The following is a 13,403-nucleotide window of genomic DNA, read 5'->3' as shown; positions in this document are numbered from 1 at the left end:
GATGATCCGGTGGGTCTCTTCCAACCTGGTGGTTCTATAATTCTATGATTCTAAGGGTTGGGGGTGCAGGATTGTTCCCGGCACGGGGGACAGTGTCACCCTGCGCAGCGCGGGCAGCTCGGCACGGCTCCCGCTCCCTGCCCCAGCACAGCAGTGACATTTACAGCAACCCAGCTCTTATTAAGCTTGATGATGCCTCTGAAGCGATTGGACAGCCCAGAAGAAAAGGCCATCAGTTTAAATTAAAAAGGAATATATGGGAGAGGGCTCCAAAGGGGACGGTTTGTCCTGGATACAGGCAGGGGGCTCCCACTCCGTGGCTGATCCGCATCACACGGGCACCCCAGGAATAGACCAGATCACCCCCGGGGTCACCCCAGGAGCCCCCAAGCACCTAAGCACGGCCAGGACATCATCTGCATGCCAGGCACATGGAGCAGAGCTCCTCTCCCAGCCCCGCGGCTCATCCATCTCCCACTCACATCGAGCCCTCCGACCATAAATCAGGGGGACCGGGGAGCGGGGAGCAGAGCGCTCAAATTACCTAGATGGATTTGCCAAATAAATACATTTGAACAAAACAATTAATGGATTTTTTTTTTTGCTTTACAACCCTCAGAGGAAGGTGTAAAGGAAATATATATTAATGGAGCAAATTAAGTGGGTCTGTAGGCAGGGAGCGAAGGGAATCGCTCCATCTCCATCACCCCGGCAGCATCGAAGCCCCACACAGCCGGTGTCCTGTGCCTGTCCCGGTGCCGCGGCTGTGCCGGTACCTGTCTGCGCCATATAGACCCCTGGCTCGTCCGCCGACCGCGGCCACTGGGTTTTCACCTTCTGGTTCTCCTCGACCGCATTGCCTGGAAGAGAGAAGGGTGCTGGTGAGAGTGGGGACAGGGATGGGACAGCACGGGCCAAGGGACATTGCAGGGGGGATACAGGGATACCCAGACCCTGGCACATGGCCTGCCTGAGAGCTAGAGATGGTTTGCATTCATAGAATCATAGCATTTAGCCCCCAAACACATCACAGGTCCCCAAATACATGCCATACCCTATCACCGGGGCTGCAGCTGGAGCACTGCCCCGTTCCACAACCTGGCGTGGTCAGGGCACCGGTGCCCCCACGCTGGGCAGAGGCTCTCACTGCCCCCAGCTCACAGCTCGCCGTAGTGAGGTGGCACGAATTTATGGCTCGGCTCAACAAAAATAACAAGAGATCCATCAAGAGCACTTGGCGTGAAATTAACTGGCATGTGGAGGGCTCGGCGGGAGGCGCGGCTGCAGGGGCAGAGGGGACGCCTGCCCCGGCCTCCCTCATACCCCCCAGCCACCCCTGTCCTGCCGCCGGGTCCCTTGTCCCCACACCCGGGTGCAGGACACCAGGGAATTCTCGTGTCCTCACCCTGGGCACACATGAGAGCAGCAGGGTAGCTGCCGCTGGCGGATGCCGTGTGCCCCGGGGAACAGCGAGGGCTCCCCGGCACCACCAGCATCACCTCAGGCATGTGGCACCCCCAAAGTGCTGCGGACACCTCACCGCAGTGCCAGCCAGCAGGGCAGCCACCGATGGCACAACCGCTGAGCCGCCCCGGTACTGTCCCCAAGGGGAGGTGACATGGGGACACCAGGCATCGCTGGGGGAGCGCTCACGGCACTTGGGGCACGCTGCAGCTCCCGGTGTGCCCGCAGGTGACATACGAGCCCCAGGCCAGGAGCGCAGCTTGCACCGACACTTATTAGTGCTGTAAACCAGACCCAAATTTACTGACTTTCACCCTCAGCCCCACGCAGGCTCCTGGCTGTCACTGCCAGGCACCCTCAGCGCCTCTCCCCGCGCGTCTCACCCCACGGCACAGGGCTCAGAGGGACCCGAGAGGCTGAGCTCCCACAGGGCCACTCGTGCCCGTGAGCGGCACCGCAGAACAACGCGCGACACAGCGAGCGCCCTGGGAAACCCATAAATCCCGAGGAAATACGAGGGCGCTCTCCCCGCTGTGTTCGACAGAGACAGCAAATTCAATTTCCTTCGGCGAGCACTAAATCCCCAGCTGTCACCGCGGGGCAGATGCACCCATCGCCAGCTCCTCCACCCCAGCACCAGCACCCAGCGGACAGGGTGATCTTCTGGGGAGCCCAGGATGTCCCCCGAGGCCAGTCATGTCCCCACATGCCGTGGCCCCATCCCAGCATCACCTCATGTCACCTGGTTTCTGAAGAGAGATGGGGATGGGGCAAGGAGAAACGCAGCCTGGAGCGTAGCTCAGAGCCCCAGCGCTGCGGACACTGTGGGGGTGTCCTCCCTCCAAAGACCCCCTGCTGCACAGCTGCGATGTGCCCAGTGTCACCCTGCACCCCATCCTCACACCCACCCACGCATCCTCGCAGCTCCAACCATGTCCCCGCGGGCTCCGTTCCGTGGAGAGGACGGCACAAGGGACGGGGACTCCGGGGTCACGGCTGGCAGCGGGGAGGCCCCGCGAGCAGCTGGGTGGGTGCCAGCCCCCGCGTCGCTGCGGCGCTCAGCGGGCGAGAGCCGGTGAGATCAGCGCTGGGCGCCCGCCAAGGCTCGGCTCACAGGCACCATTCAGCCCCCCTGCCAGCGCCACCCTGAAAGGCGCCCATTCTCCACCCCGCGGGGAGCCGGGGACCCCCCCTCGCTGCCATGAAGGGTGCTCTGTGCTCCGGCCCCGCAATCCATCCTGGCGAGGCAGGAGAGCATCCTGTGAGGAGCACGGTGTGGCTGGCAGCTGCGCGGCACGCGGGGCGGCCGAGGCAGCGCATTACCCTTGCGGCTCCCGTGCCGCAATAACATTGAACCTCTGGGCGCCTCCAGGTTTTAATTGAATGTCAAATGTAATTTGGACAAGGAGCGGGGAGTTCGTGCTCTCACCCTGGCAGCCGGTCCGTGGAGAGGAGGTGCCCGAGCGTGCGGGGCTGCAGGGATGCTTCTCTCCAGCACCAAGCCCCACACCCTCTCCGAGCCATGTTTGGCATTACCAACCCCACTAAACCAGCCGGGAGGTGCCGAATCATAGAATCATAGAATCATAGAACCACCAGGTTGGAAAAGACCCACCAGATCATCGAGTCCAACCATGAATCCCCTTGGGAAGGGAGAGGATGGGGTGTCCTGCAGCCCCTGTGGCTCTCCAGGCACCTCAGGACACAGTGGGTGTTGGGACACACAGGGGTCATCCTGGCTGAGCTTGGGGGTGATGCCTGAACCCGGCACTGAGGTCTTAATCGCACACGTGGAGTTGCATTTAAAGGCAAAAAAAGGAAGAGGGAAAAAAAAATAAAGCTAAAACCAGCTCAAGCAGCTCCCCTCGAGATGAGGCGATTTACAACCCTGTAGCTGTAACGGACCGGGGATTTAATCAGGGGATCTGCCCGTAATGACATTCAGCTCCTGAAAGAAATGCTAAAGCCCAATGAAATTATATCCACACCCGCAGCCCAGCACCAGCACCTAATCTGTGGGATAAAGGCCCCAACACAGCTAAATTGGGGATTGCTCCTCCCTGCGCATCACCCGGAGCTGGCGTGGGGGGGGAACATCTGGCCAGATGTGCCCCAGAACGCCTCGCTGAGCTCGGCAGAGACGCCCCCCGGGCCAAGGGAGCGCTTGGGCGCGGCAGCTCCCGGCCACGAGCAGCCTGACCTCGTGCCCACCGCGAGCACGGCTGCTTTATCTTCACTTGAGGCTCCTGCAAACCCGTAACAAGTAAATGGCTTCATTCCGCCTGGTTAATAGCCCGGCCGTGCCGTGCTGCCACGCCGTGACATCCTGCCTGGAATAACAAGCGCCCGAGCCGCAGCAGTCAAGGGTAATTTGCCACGGGAAAGGGTCATTTTACCTGCAAATTGTTTTCCACGTCTCCACCAATGCAGAGTGACAGGGCTGCTGCTCCGGGCTCGCAGGCAGGCGCGCAGCAGCCCAGCGAGCAGGGCCCCGGGGCTGTGCCAGGGCAGCCGTGGCCAGGGCAGAGCGAGCGGCAGCTCCGCCGAGCCAGGACATCGCTCCAGCAAGGTGTGCGGAAAGCTAGGAGCGTGCACGGGACGGGAACAGCTTCCCCGCTCCATGCACAGCAGACAATCTGTGCCCTCCTGCCCCAGAGGGCACGCAGAGGCAAGTTTCACCCACTGCATGGCTTCCCTGCTCTGTGCACAGCACCCAGTTTGCACCCTCCTGCCTCAGGGATTGCGCACAGGCAGGATTTTCCCTTTGCATGGCTTCCCGGCTCCATACACAGCACCTGATTTGCACGCTCCTAGCCTGGGAAGCACGTATGGGTGAAATTCTTCATTGCACAGATTCCCAGTTCTGTGCACAGCATCCAGCTTGCACCCTCCTGCCCCAGGGGAGCACGCACAGACAGGATTCACCCTTTGTATGGCCCTCCTGCTTTATACACAGCACCCAGTTTGCACCCTCCCAGCCCAGGGAGCTTGCACAGGCAGGATTCATCCACTACACAGCTTCTCTACTCCATGCACAGGACCCGATTCATGCTCTCCTGCCCCAAGGAGTGTGCACGGGCAAGATCCATCCACCGCGCAGCCTCCCTGCTCCGTGCACAGCACCCAGTGTGCACCCTCCTGCCCAGGGATCATGCATGAGGAAGATGAATCCATTGCACGGCCTCCCTGCCCCATGCACAGCACCCCAGGAGGCACGCACGGAGCAGGAGGCTCTCCCTGGGGCTCCCCCTGCACCCCACTCACCGTGTGGGACCCTGGGCAGGTCGAACTCGTTGGCATTCGCAGAATGCAGGTCGGTGGGGCAGCAGTCGCTGGCGGAGGGCGGCGGGGCGGGCGTGCGGGCAGCGTGCCGCGTGCCGTTGCGCCGCGGTGCCGGCGGGCTCTCCGCTTGGCAGCTGCAGCCGGCATGGGTGAAGCCGCAGCGGCGGGCGCCAGGCGCCTGCAGACACTCCTCCAGCCAGCGGCAGAGCACGCTGCAGGTGAACTGGCTGGAGTTGTTGTTGTTGATGAGAAGCACCTCCACGAAACGGAATTCCAGGGCCTGGGGAGCCAGGAGGCGAGGGGCCGCCTCAGGCTCGGCCGCCAGGCAGAGCTGCACAAAGTTCTTGTCGAAATGCAGGAAGGTGAAGGGCCCCGCGTCCTCACAAAGCTCCAGCTCGGCTTCCTCCTCTTCCTCCTCCTCGTGGTCCGGCCGCTGGCGCGCAGGTGAGGGGCTGGTGGCCTCGCCGCGGGGGTCGCAGGTGTAGTTGGCCAGGTAGTGGTCGAGCGGCAGCACCATGGGCGAGAAGTGGGTGCAGACCTGCTCCTCCCGGTTGAAGCGGAGGTAGAGCGAGTACTTGGTGGGGTCGGGGTTCTCCAAGGTCCAGGAGCAGCCAGAGGAGATGGTGGGGAACAGGTCCTTGAGGGAGAAGGAGCCGTAGAGGACACCAGAGGCCAGAGCGGAGCAGGCGCTGGGAGCCGGGTCGAAGCTCCGCGTGAGCCACAGGAGAGACGATATCACAGCCAGTAAGAGGGGACCAGCAGCGGTCATCCTATGGCATTTGCCCTGGGGGAGAGACAGATGGACAGACAGATGCTTACCCGGAGGCTCCTCGCTGTGCCGGGGGGTGCGGAGCTGGCCCGGGGAGGCCAGCACCCTGCGCTGAGCCCCGGCTGGCGTGGGAGCAGCACCAGCTGCTCCGTGTCCCCAAGTGCCCCCTTGCAGACAGGGGACAGCCGGGAGACCCCTGCCCTGTCTCCCTGTGCCAAGGCAGCCCCTGGGCTGGGAGCGTGCAGCACAGACTGTGGGATTTACCCCCAAGACCCCCAGAGCTGAGATGCGGCTCCCATCCCGGTGCCGAGCACCCCTCGGCTCACCGGCCAGAGCCAGCCAAGCCCAACCCAGGCAAGGAGCCACCAAAGAACTTCTCCCCAGACGGGGCTATAAGAAGCCTCACAGCTATTGCTGGTGCCCAGAGCACCATGGGGACAGGTCGGCTGCTCAGCAGGAGCCCGGGGTGAGGCACGGGGTGCGCACGGACACCCCGGGAGCGTGTGTGTCCCCGATGGCCGCAAGAGCCCGGCATGGGGTGAGCAATCACTATATTTCTTGGACAACGTGCCAGGCAGGCAGCAGCATGGCCATGGATAGCTTTTTAATAACTCATTAATAAAATAATGCATACAGTGGCCTTATTAAGCGGGACCGGAGCGCGGCTCTCCCGAGGCCAAGGGCACCGTGCACGTGGTGGCACCACTCGGCGTGGTGAGGGGGCAGCCCCGGCGAGGGCAGAGAATGTTCAAGAGGTGGCTGCAGGGGATGGATGTCATTCCAGGGGTTGGTTTCCAAAATACTGAGGTCCCTGCTCCCCTCCATCCCAGCCATGGAGGGGTCAGGGGAGAAGCAGGCACTCAGCATGACACAGGGATGCTCTTCTCCATCCCCAAATAACAGCTCCGGCTCCCAAATCACCCCTGGCCAAGGCCCCAGAGCCAGGGCATCCCCCTGCTCGTGGGGGAGGGAGCCTGAGCTGAGCTGAGCTTGCACTGAAGCCACGACGGGCACATTAAAGAGCCAAAAATAACCCAGCTTTCATGCAACAGGCTGGCATTGGCTCCCGCCGCCCCGGCAGCACGGGGGCTCGGTGCCGGCAGCCCCCCCAGCAGCATGAGGGCATGGGGAGAAAGAGGCTGGGATGGAGCCAGCCAGAGCAGCCAAGATTGGGGCTGGACCCAGGCAGAACCCTCTGATGCATCAGGGAGATCTGGGGCAAAAGAAAACTCCACTGTCCTGCAGCCACTTCCATCTCCAGGATAACCTGATGAATTCAACCAGAGACACCCCCCCATCCACAGCAGCAGGGAGACGAGGGGCGCTGGAGTGGGGAGCCCCACCAGCATCCCTCACTGATGCTCCTCAAACAGCCAGCAAGGACCTGGGGTCCCCCAAAGAGCCAAAACCCTCCTCTGCTCCGGAGAGCCGGGCATGGGAGGAGGAGAAGGAGGAGGAGGAGGAGGAGGAGGTCAGACAGGGACACGCTGCCGCTCTGCAGCGAGCTCCTGGGGCTCCCGCAGCCTGGCAGGGACACAAGATGGTGCTTGCTTCCCTTGCCCAGGAGCAGCGAGGAAGGATGCTCCGGCACCGCCATCCACTCATCCCTCCTGCTCAGCTCCTGCCGCTGCTCAGCCTGCCTGCGCGGCTGCCGCTGGCATGAACCCACTGCCAGAAAGCTCTGCAGGGCCAGGCAGCCCACTGCCACACTTCCCTGAGCTCCCTGCGACTTAAACACGGTGCCGTGCGAGACCCAGCTCCTTTGGAGCCTCCCTCCACCCCAAAATCCCACCGGGGCTGGCGCTGCGGTTGCCCAAGCGCTGGGCACTGCGCCGTGGCCGTGACCGAAGGCCAGAGCTCGTTAAGAGCAGAATCAATCTGATCCAGCTCGTTCAGCACCAGCCCCGCTCCCCGCAGCGCTCGCCGTCGCTGCTGCAGTGAAAATATTTCACCGAGCTGCGAGCTGGGCCTGAGAAAGAGATTTAACATCTGGGGCAGCGAGTCACCCGTCGGGAGCTGCCGAGGGCCTCGAGGCGCGGGCACTGTCGCTCCCTACCTGGCACCGTGGCGAGGACCTCGCACCCTGCGGCGTCGCCGTCGGTTTGCTCTGGCGAGAGCGAGCCCAGCCTCGCAGGGGTGCCCGGGCACGGCCCCGCTGCCCATCGCCCCGACGCCTCCGCAACGGCCTCGGTCCATGCGGGAAAAGCCGCTCAGCACCAGCATCTGCATCCCAGTAGCGCTGGGATGGGGGCACACCGGCTGCCCCCAGGAACCCGCAGCACCCAGCCGCTTTGCCAGGCTGCTGCTGGAATGTGTGCTGCTCCCCAGGGACGGGATGGCACGCGGAGCACGGCTGGCACAGGCTGGCGCGCTTCCCTGCAGGAGCCACCAGCTCCAGCCCCTTCCATTTGCCTTTGTTCCGCGCCTGGGCAGGGAAAAGGGGGTGGGTTTTTAATTAAAGCATTTAAAGAGCCATCACAGAACCGGGAAGAGACTTCCCGGGCTGCCCATCCTTGGCAGTCGGAGCACGGCCCCTCTCCGTCGCTGCCATCGCATCCCTCCTGTGCCAGGATCCGACCTCGCCAGCCGCAGCACAGCACGAGGAAGCACCAGCCCCGCACAAACAGGTTGTTTCCCTCAAGATGCTTCACACGAGCAGGGATTTCAGTGAGGATCTGGTCCAGTGGGTCCAGCTCCCAACCATCACACTTCGCTCGGCCACAGCTGCTCCTCTCCGGCCACGCGAAGCCACCAGCCAGCCCCCAAAGTGATAAACGGGCGGCACTAAACCTCACCGGCATTAATAATCTGGGAAACGATTAATAGCAAAGTAAAGGAGATTTGGGGTTTAAGAGACACGGTTTTTAACCCGACCGTGTTCTTTTAATAGGCTGTAGAAAATCTGTGATTCACGAGCATCCCCAGGGCCAGGATGGCGCGGGACAAGGGCATGAGGGTGAGGAAGGGCCAGGCAGCCCTGGGTGTTAAACCACGGTGGGAACAACCTCGGTCCCTGCTGAAAGGCAGCGGGCTGGCTGGTGGCACGGCCAGAGAGCCAGGAAAGGGGCTCCATCCCATGGGAGCGCATCCCTGCCTGCCCAGAGGTGATGCCGACAAAGACAGCGCCCTAACGAGCTCTTCCTGCCAGGAAAATCCACAACCCTTCAATTGCCAGAGCCTTCGCTCGCAGCTCAAAGGCATCCGGGAGCTTCAAAGCCGCCTCCGCCACCTCCGTGCTCAGCCCTCGCCCTCCCAGCACAGGGACCCCCGGCACCCGGCACCGACACAGCCTCGCTGCCAACTAATTAACGCCATCAGCATCGCCAGGCGACGGTGCTGGAGCAACCCCGCAGCATGCAGCTGCCTGCAAAGGCGTGTGCGTGCACATACGAGTTCACATACGAGCTCCCATGCACATGCGTGTTCACGCGTGGGCTCCCATGCAAGGAGAGGAGGATCCGTGGTGCTGCCACCCGCCGCGGCACAGCCCTCCCAGCCCCCGGGACCATGATTCCCCCTCTCTGCGCTCCCCTCTTCCCCGGAGCCGGCAGCCTGGCAGCAGCGCCGAGCTGGAATTAATGGTGCCGTTTGCCAGTCCCTGGCTCAGCCTCGCGAGCGCTGGCAAGCGCAGGCCCTTTTATTTATTTTACTTAACTGCTGTTGGTAAAACTCCACTCCAGAAGCAAGGCCGAGAGACAGCGCAGTGAAATCTCCTCCGGGATTAGGGATTACGCTCTGCCAGGGAACAGCATGTGCTGCCTCCCCCTGCACAGGGGTCCCTGGAGGAGAGGCCCCCCGGGCACCCGCAGGGGATGCTCCCACAGCCTCTTCCAAGAAGCTTCCTTGTCGCTGGGCTGTGGCTCCCTGTTGTCCATCAGCTCCACAGAGTCATGGAATGGTTTGGGTTGGAAGGGACCTCAAAGCCCATCCAGTCCCACCCCTGCCAGGGGCAGGGACACCTCCCACTGGATCAGGGGCTCCAAGCCCCATCCAACCTGGCCTTGAACCCCTCCAGGGATGGGGCAGCCACCCCTGCTCTGGGCTCCCCACCCTCATAAGAAAACATTTCTCCCTAAGATCTCAGCTCCATCTCACCTCTTTCAGCTGAAAACCATTCCCCCTCGTCCTGTCCCTGCCCTCCCTGATCAAGAAAACCTGAGTCGCAGGAGGGTCTGTTCACATTGGAGGGATTTTTTTTTGTAAACCAACATCTCAGCCAGACCCAGAGCCACCAGGAGCCTCTGAGGTGCCCTGAGGAAGAGAAGGGCCCGGCTCCATCCTGCTCTTGGAGGACATCAAGAACGAACAGACTGGACGAGAGCAGGAGGGGACACGATGGCACCGAGGAGCTACAGAGCCTCTGACGCTTGGCAACCAAGCCGGGTGGCCCCGCGCCAGCCCCGTCCCCATTAGAGGAGGGCTCCGTGGTAGGAAATGAGGTTGCAGGGCCCTGGTCCAGATTCCCATGGAGAAGTGTCGAGGCATCGCAGCAGCCCAGCCCCGAGGGCTGTGTGGGGGCGGTGGGGGCTGGTCCAGGCGAGCGCCTCATCCCACTGTTTGTGCATCATCTGGCTGAGCATCATTTTCCTCTGGACAAGGGGAACCTGTTCTGCAGCCCCGACCCAGCCTGGAGAGACCCCGGCATGGGACACGGGGACCTGGCAGCGATGGCAACTGCGCGGGTGAAGGAAAATCCACCTCTTCCTGCTGGGCTGGGGGGAAGGTCGGTGCCAGAGCTCCCCGCGAGCCCAAGCGGGGGCACCGAGCCCCGCGCCCTGACCCAACGCCCATCGCTGGCACGACAGAGATGTCACTCATGCTTCCAGAGGCATCAAAAAGAGCAGGAGGCAGCAGGGAAAACCAGGCAGAACATCCCAGCCTGGATGCTGCAGCACTTCTGCCACGCGGCTGCCGCTCGCTGAGCGAGCTGCCCACAGCGCCAGCTCCGTATCCATTTTCTCTCCAGCACAGACCAAATTTGTAGGATCCCATCCTCTTGCAAACTCCGTGGATCAATGCGGGCTCTGGTGACAACGTGTGACAAGCCACCAGGCAGGCCTCGAAGAGGAGCTGCTGCCAGTCTCGGGGCTCTGGCACAGAGGGGCTGGCACTGCCCCACGACCAACTCCTGTGCCGCCCGCGCCGCGGTGACAAGCCCCACTGGGAAACCCCACACTGAGCGTCCCCGAGGAGGGTGGCCGGAGAGCAGCTAGTGGTGGTGACAGTGACGACAGCCGTGCCACGCCACAGGCACCTGGCATGAGCCCCACAAGCCGGCTCCCTCCTCACGAGCCCCCCTCGGCTCAGCCGCTGCCGCCCTCACGCAGGGGAGAGCTCGGTCCCAAACATCCACCCCGAAGCCCCTCGGGAGCTCTCCCAGCAGCCAGCTCAGTGCCAGCGCCGCGCCACCAATTCCACACGCGCCGTGGTCATCGGCATCACCAGCCCAGAAACCCCGACCAGCCACAACCCAGCCTGGCCACCCCAGGGCCACCACCCCGTGCCACCGGTGGCCCTGGTTGCCGGGCGCCAGCCAGCACAGGCAGGAGCGACGTGACCTAGAAAAGCAAAGGGCTGTTCACACGCTGCGCTGCCACGAGCCCCCAGCACCCAGCATGCAGGCGCGGTGCACGCGCACCCTCCACGCCGGCTGCGGAACATCTCCCCGTGCTTCAACAAGTGACCCGCGTGGGCACACGGGGCACCGCGCCCATCACGGACCCCAGGGCTCGCGGGGACCCTGGGGAGGGAAGCAGCTCCCCTCCTCCCCCCCAGATCCGGCTGCCACCTGCACACGGCACGTGCCCGTGCCGGCACATGCTGGGCACCCACGTGTGCCCTCGCCGCACGCCCACAGTCCCCGGGTGCCGCTCGCCCCGGCCGTGGCACCGGGGCTCCCCGCAGCCCCGCACGCTGGCACCGAACAAAGCGCCACGCGGGGGGACCTGCAACCAACCCCCCTGCTCACTGCGGGGCTCCGCCAACACGCCTGCCCACGCAGCCCGCTGCACGCCAGCTCCCACAGCCCCGGACATGGGGGAGACAGCGTGGGGACAGCCCCGGAGCGGGGACACCGACCTGCCCAGCAGCCAGGCTGGCAGCACACGCGTGTGCCCACACGGCACGGGTGCAGCAGGCAGGTGCCTGTGGCCTTGCTGGATGACACATCACGGCATCGCCGTGCCATGTGTGCCCACCGACACGCGTGTGCCCCGATACGTGTGTGCCCCATGACACTCATGTGCCCACCAACACACGTGTGCCCACTGATATGCGTGTTCTCAGTGACATACGTGTGCCCCGTGACACTCGTGTGCCCACAACACGCGTGTGCTCCACAACATGCCTGCAGTCCTCCCAGCGCAGGGCTGCTGGAGCCCAGGCACCGCTGGCAGCTGGGGGGGGAATAAGCAGCCCCGCAAGAGAGGGGGGGACCTGCAGCCCTGGAGGAGGGAGGGCAGGGGGGGACCAGCACCCCTGAATGATGGAGGGGGGGGGGGACCAGCATCCTGGAGGAGGAAGGGCATGGGGGGACCAGCAGCCCCGAATGATGGAGGAGGAGGGGGGCAACAAGCACCCCCGAATGATGGAGGAGGAGGGGGGGACCAGCAGCCCCGAATGATGGAGGAGGAGGGGGGCAACAAGCACCCCCGAATGATGGAGGACGGGGGGGGGACCAGCATCCTGGAGGAGGAAGGACATGGGGGGGAACAAGACCCCCAAATGATGGAGGAGGAGGAGGAGGAGGAGGGGGAGCAGCATCCTGAGGGGAGATCAGGAGGATGGGGGACCCCGGCAGCCCCGGTCCCGGCGAAGTTGGCCGGTGGTGGGGGGTGGTTTGGGGGTGGCTCGGTGGAACCGGAGCCGTGCCAAGCGGCAGCCCCAGCAGCCGCATCCCGCAGCCCCGGCAGCTGCCGCCCCCGCTGCCGCGGAGAGGGGGGGAGCGCAACGCACCGGGGCGGGGGCACCGGGCACAGGGGGCACCCCTCTGCACCGACACCCCCTTGCTGCACCAACACCCCCCCTCCCGGTGCACCGACACCCCCTCCTCCCGGTGCATCGACCCCTCTCGGTGCACCGACCGCGCACCCCAGTGCACCGGGGAGTGGGGGGGGGGTCGATGCTTGAGGAAAGGGGTCGTTGCACCGAGGGGCTTCGGTGCACCGGGAGGAGGGGGTCGTTGCACCGGGGAGAGCGCCGTGCACCGGGAAGGGGGGGGGGGTCCGTGCACCAAGGAGGTGTCGGTGCACCGGGAGGAGATGTCGGTGCAGAGCGGGGTGGGGGATGCTCGGTGCACTGGGAGGGCTCGGTACACCGGGAGGGGATGTCAGTGCAGAGCAGGGGGGATGCTCGGTGCACCGGGAGGGCTCAGTGGACCGGGGAGGGGGGATGTCGGTGCAGAGCAGGGGGGATGCTCGGTGCACCGGGAGGGCTCAGTGGACCGGGGAGGGGATGTCGGTGCAGAGCAGGGGGGATGCTCGGTGCACCGGGGGCAGAGAAGAGCGCCCCGGGAGGGGGTGTCGGTGCCCGGGGAGGGGGTGGCCGGTGCCCGGGGGTCCCGGTCCGTACCTGCGCTCCGTCAGCAGCGCGAGTGGCCCCGGCGCGGCGCGGCGAGCAGCGCGCTGGCCATCCCCGAGCGGCGGCGGCGGCTGCCGGGCCCGGGGGGCGGCGGCGGCTCGGAGGCAGCGGCGGTGACAGCACCGGGAGCGGCGGAGCCTGCGCGGAGCCCGCGGAGAGGGGGGGGGGGGGGGGGGGCTCACACCGCCCCCGACAACCGAGCGGGGGATGCGCACACAGACCAACCCCAGAACCGGATTAGGGGGATGCACACACACACCGACACCGGATTGTGGGGATGCACACGCACATCAACCCCAGTACCGGATTG

General features: G+C 64.4%; 1 protein-coding gene across 6 annotated transcripts in view; it reads right to left on the bottom strand.

Moving 5' to 3' along the window:
- ADGRB2 (adhesion G protein-coupled receptor B2) overlaps positions 1 to 13,185 on the bottom strand; it is a 28,451-nt gene extending 15,266 nt beyond the window's left edge. For 5 of the 6 annotated variants that reach the window (XM_069875481.1, XM_069875483.1, XM_069875484.1 and 2 more), the window contains exons 1-3: positions 13,085 to 13,185; positions 4,729 to 5,530; positions 777 to 860 (exon numbers count right to left, since the gene is read on the bottom strand). In XM_069875481.1, coding sequence (XP_069731582.1) covers positions 777 to 860; positions 4,729 to 5,515 — 871 coding nt within the window. In that variant the 5' untranslated portion in view covers positions 5,516 to 5,530; positions 13,085 to 13,185. Of the gene's footprint in view, positions 1 to 776; positions 861 to 4,728; positions 5,531 to 9,170; positions 9,278 to 13,084 lie in introns of those variants that run through there. The other variant, XM_069875482.1, reaches the window with a different exon arrangement.
- Between the last annotated feature and the right edge of the window lie 218 nt (positions 13,186 to 13,403).

Source organism: Phaenicophaeus curvirostris, chromosome 23, assembly GCF_032191515.1.
Source record: "Phaenicophaeus curvirostris isolate KB17595 chromosome 23, BPBGC_Pcur_1.0, whole genome shotgun sequence".
Lineage (NCBI taxonomy): Eukaryota > Metazoa > Chordata > Aves > Cuculiformes > Cuculidae > Phaenicophaeus > Phaenicophaeus curvirostris.
This window is presented reverse-complemented; position numbering and strand designations above follow the sequence as displayed.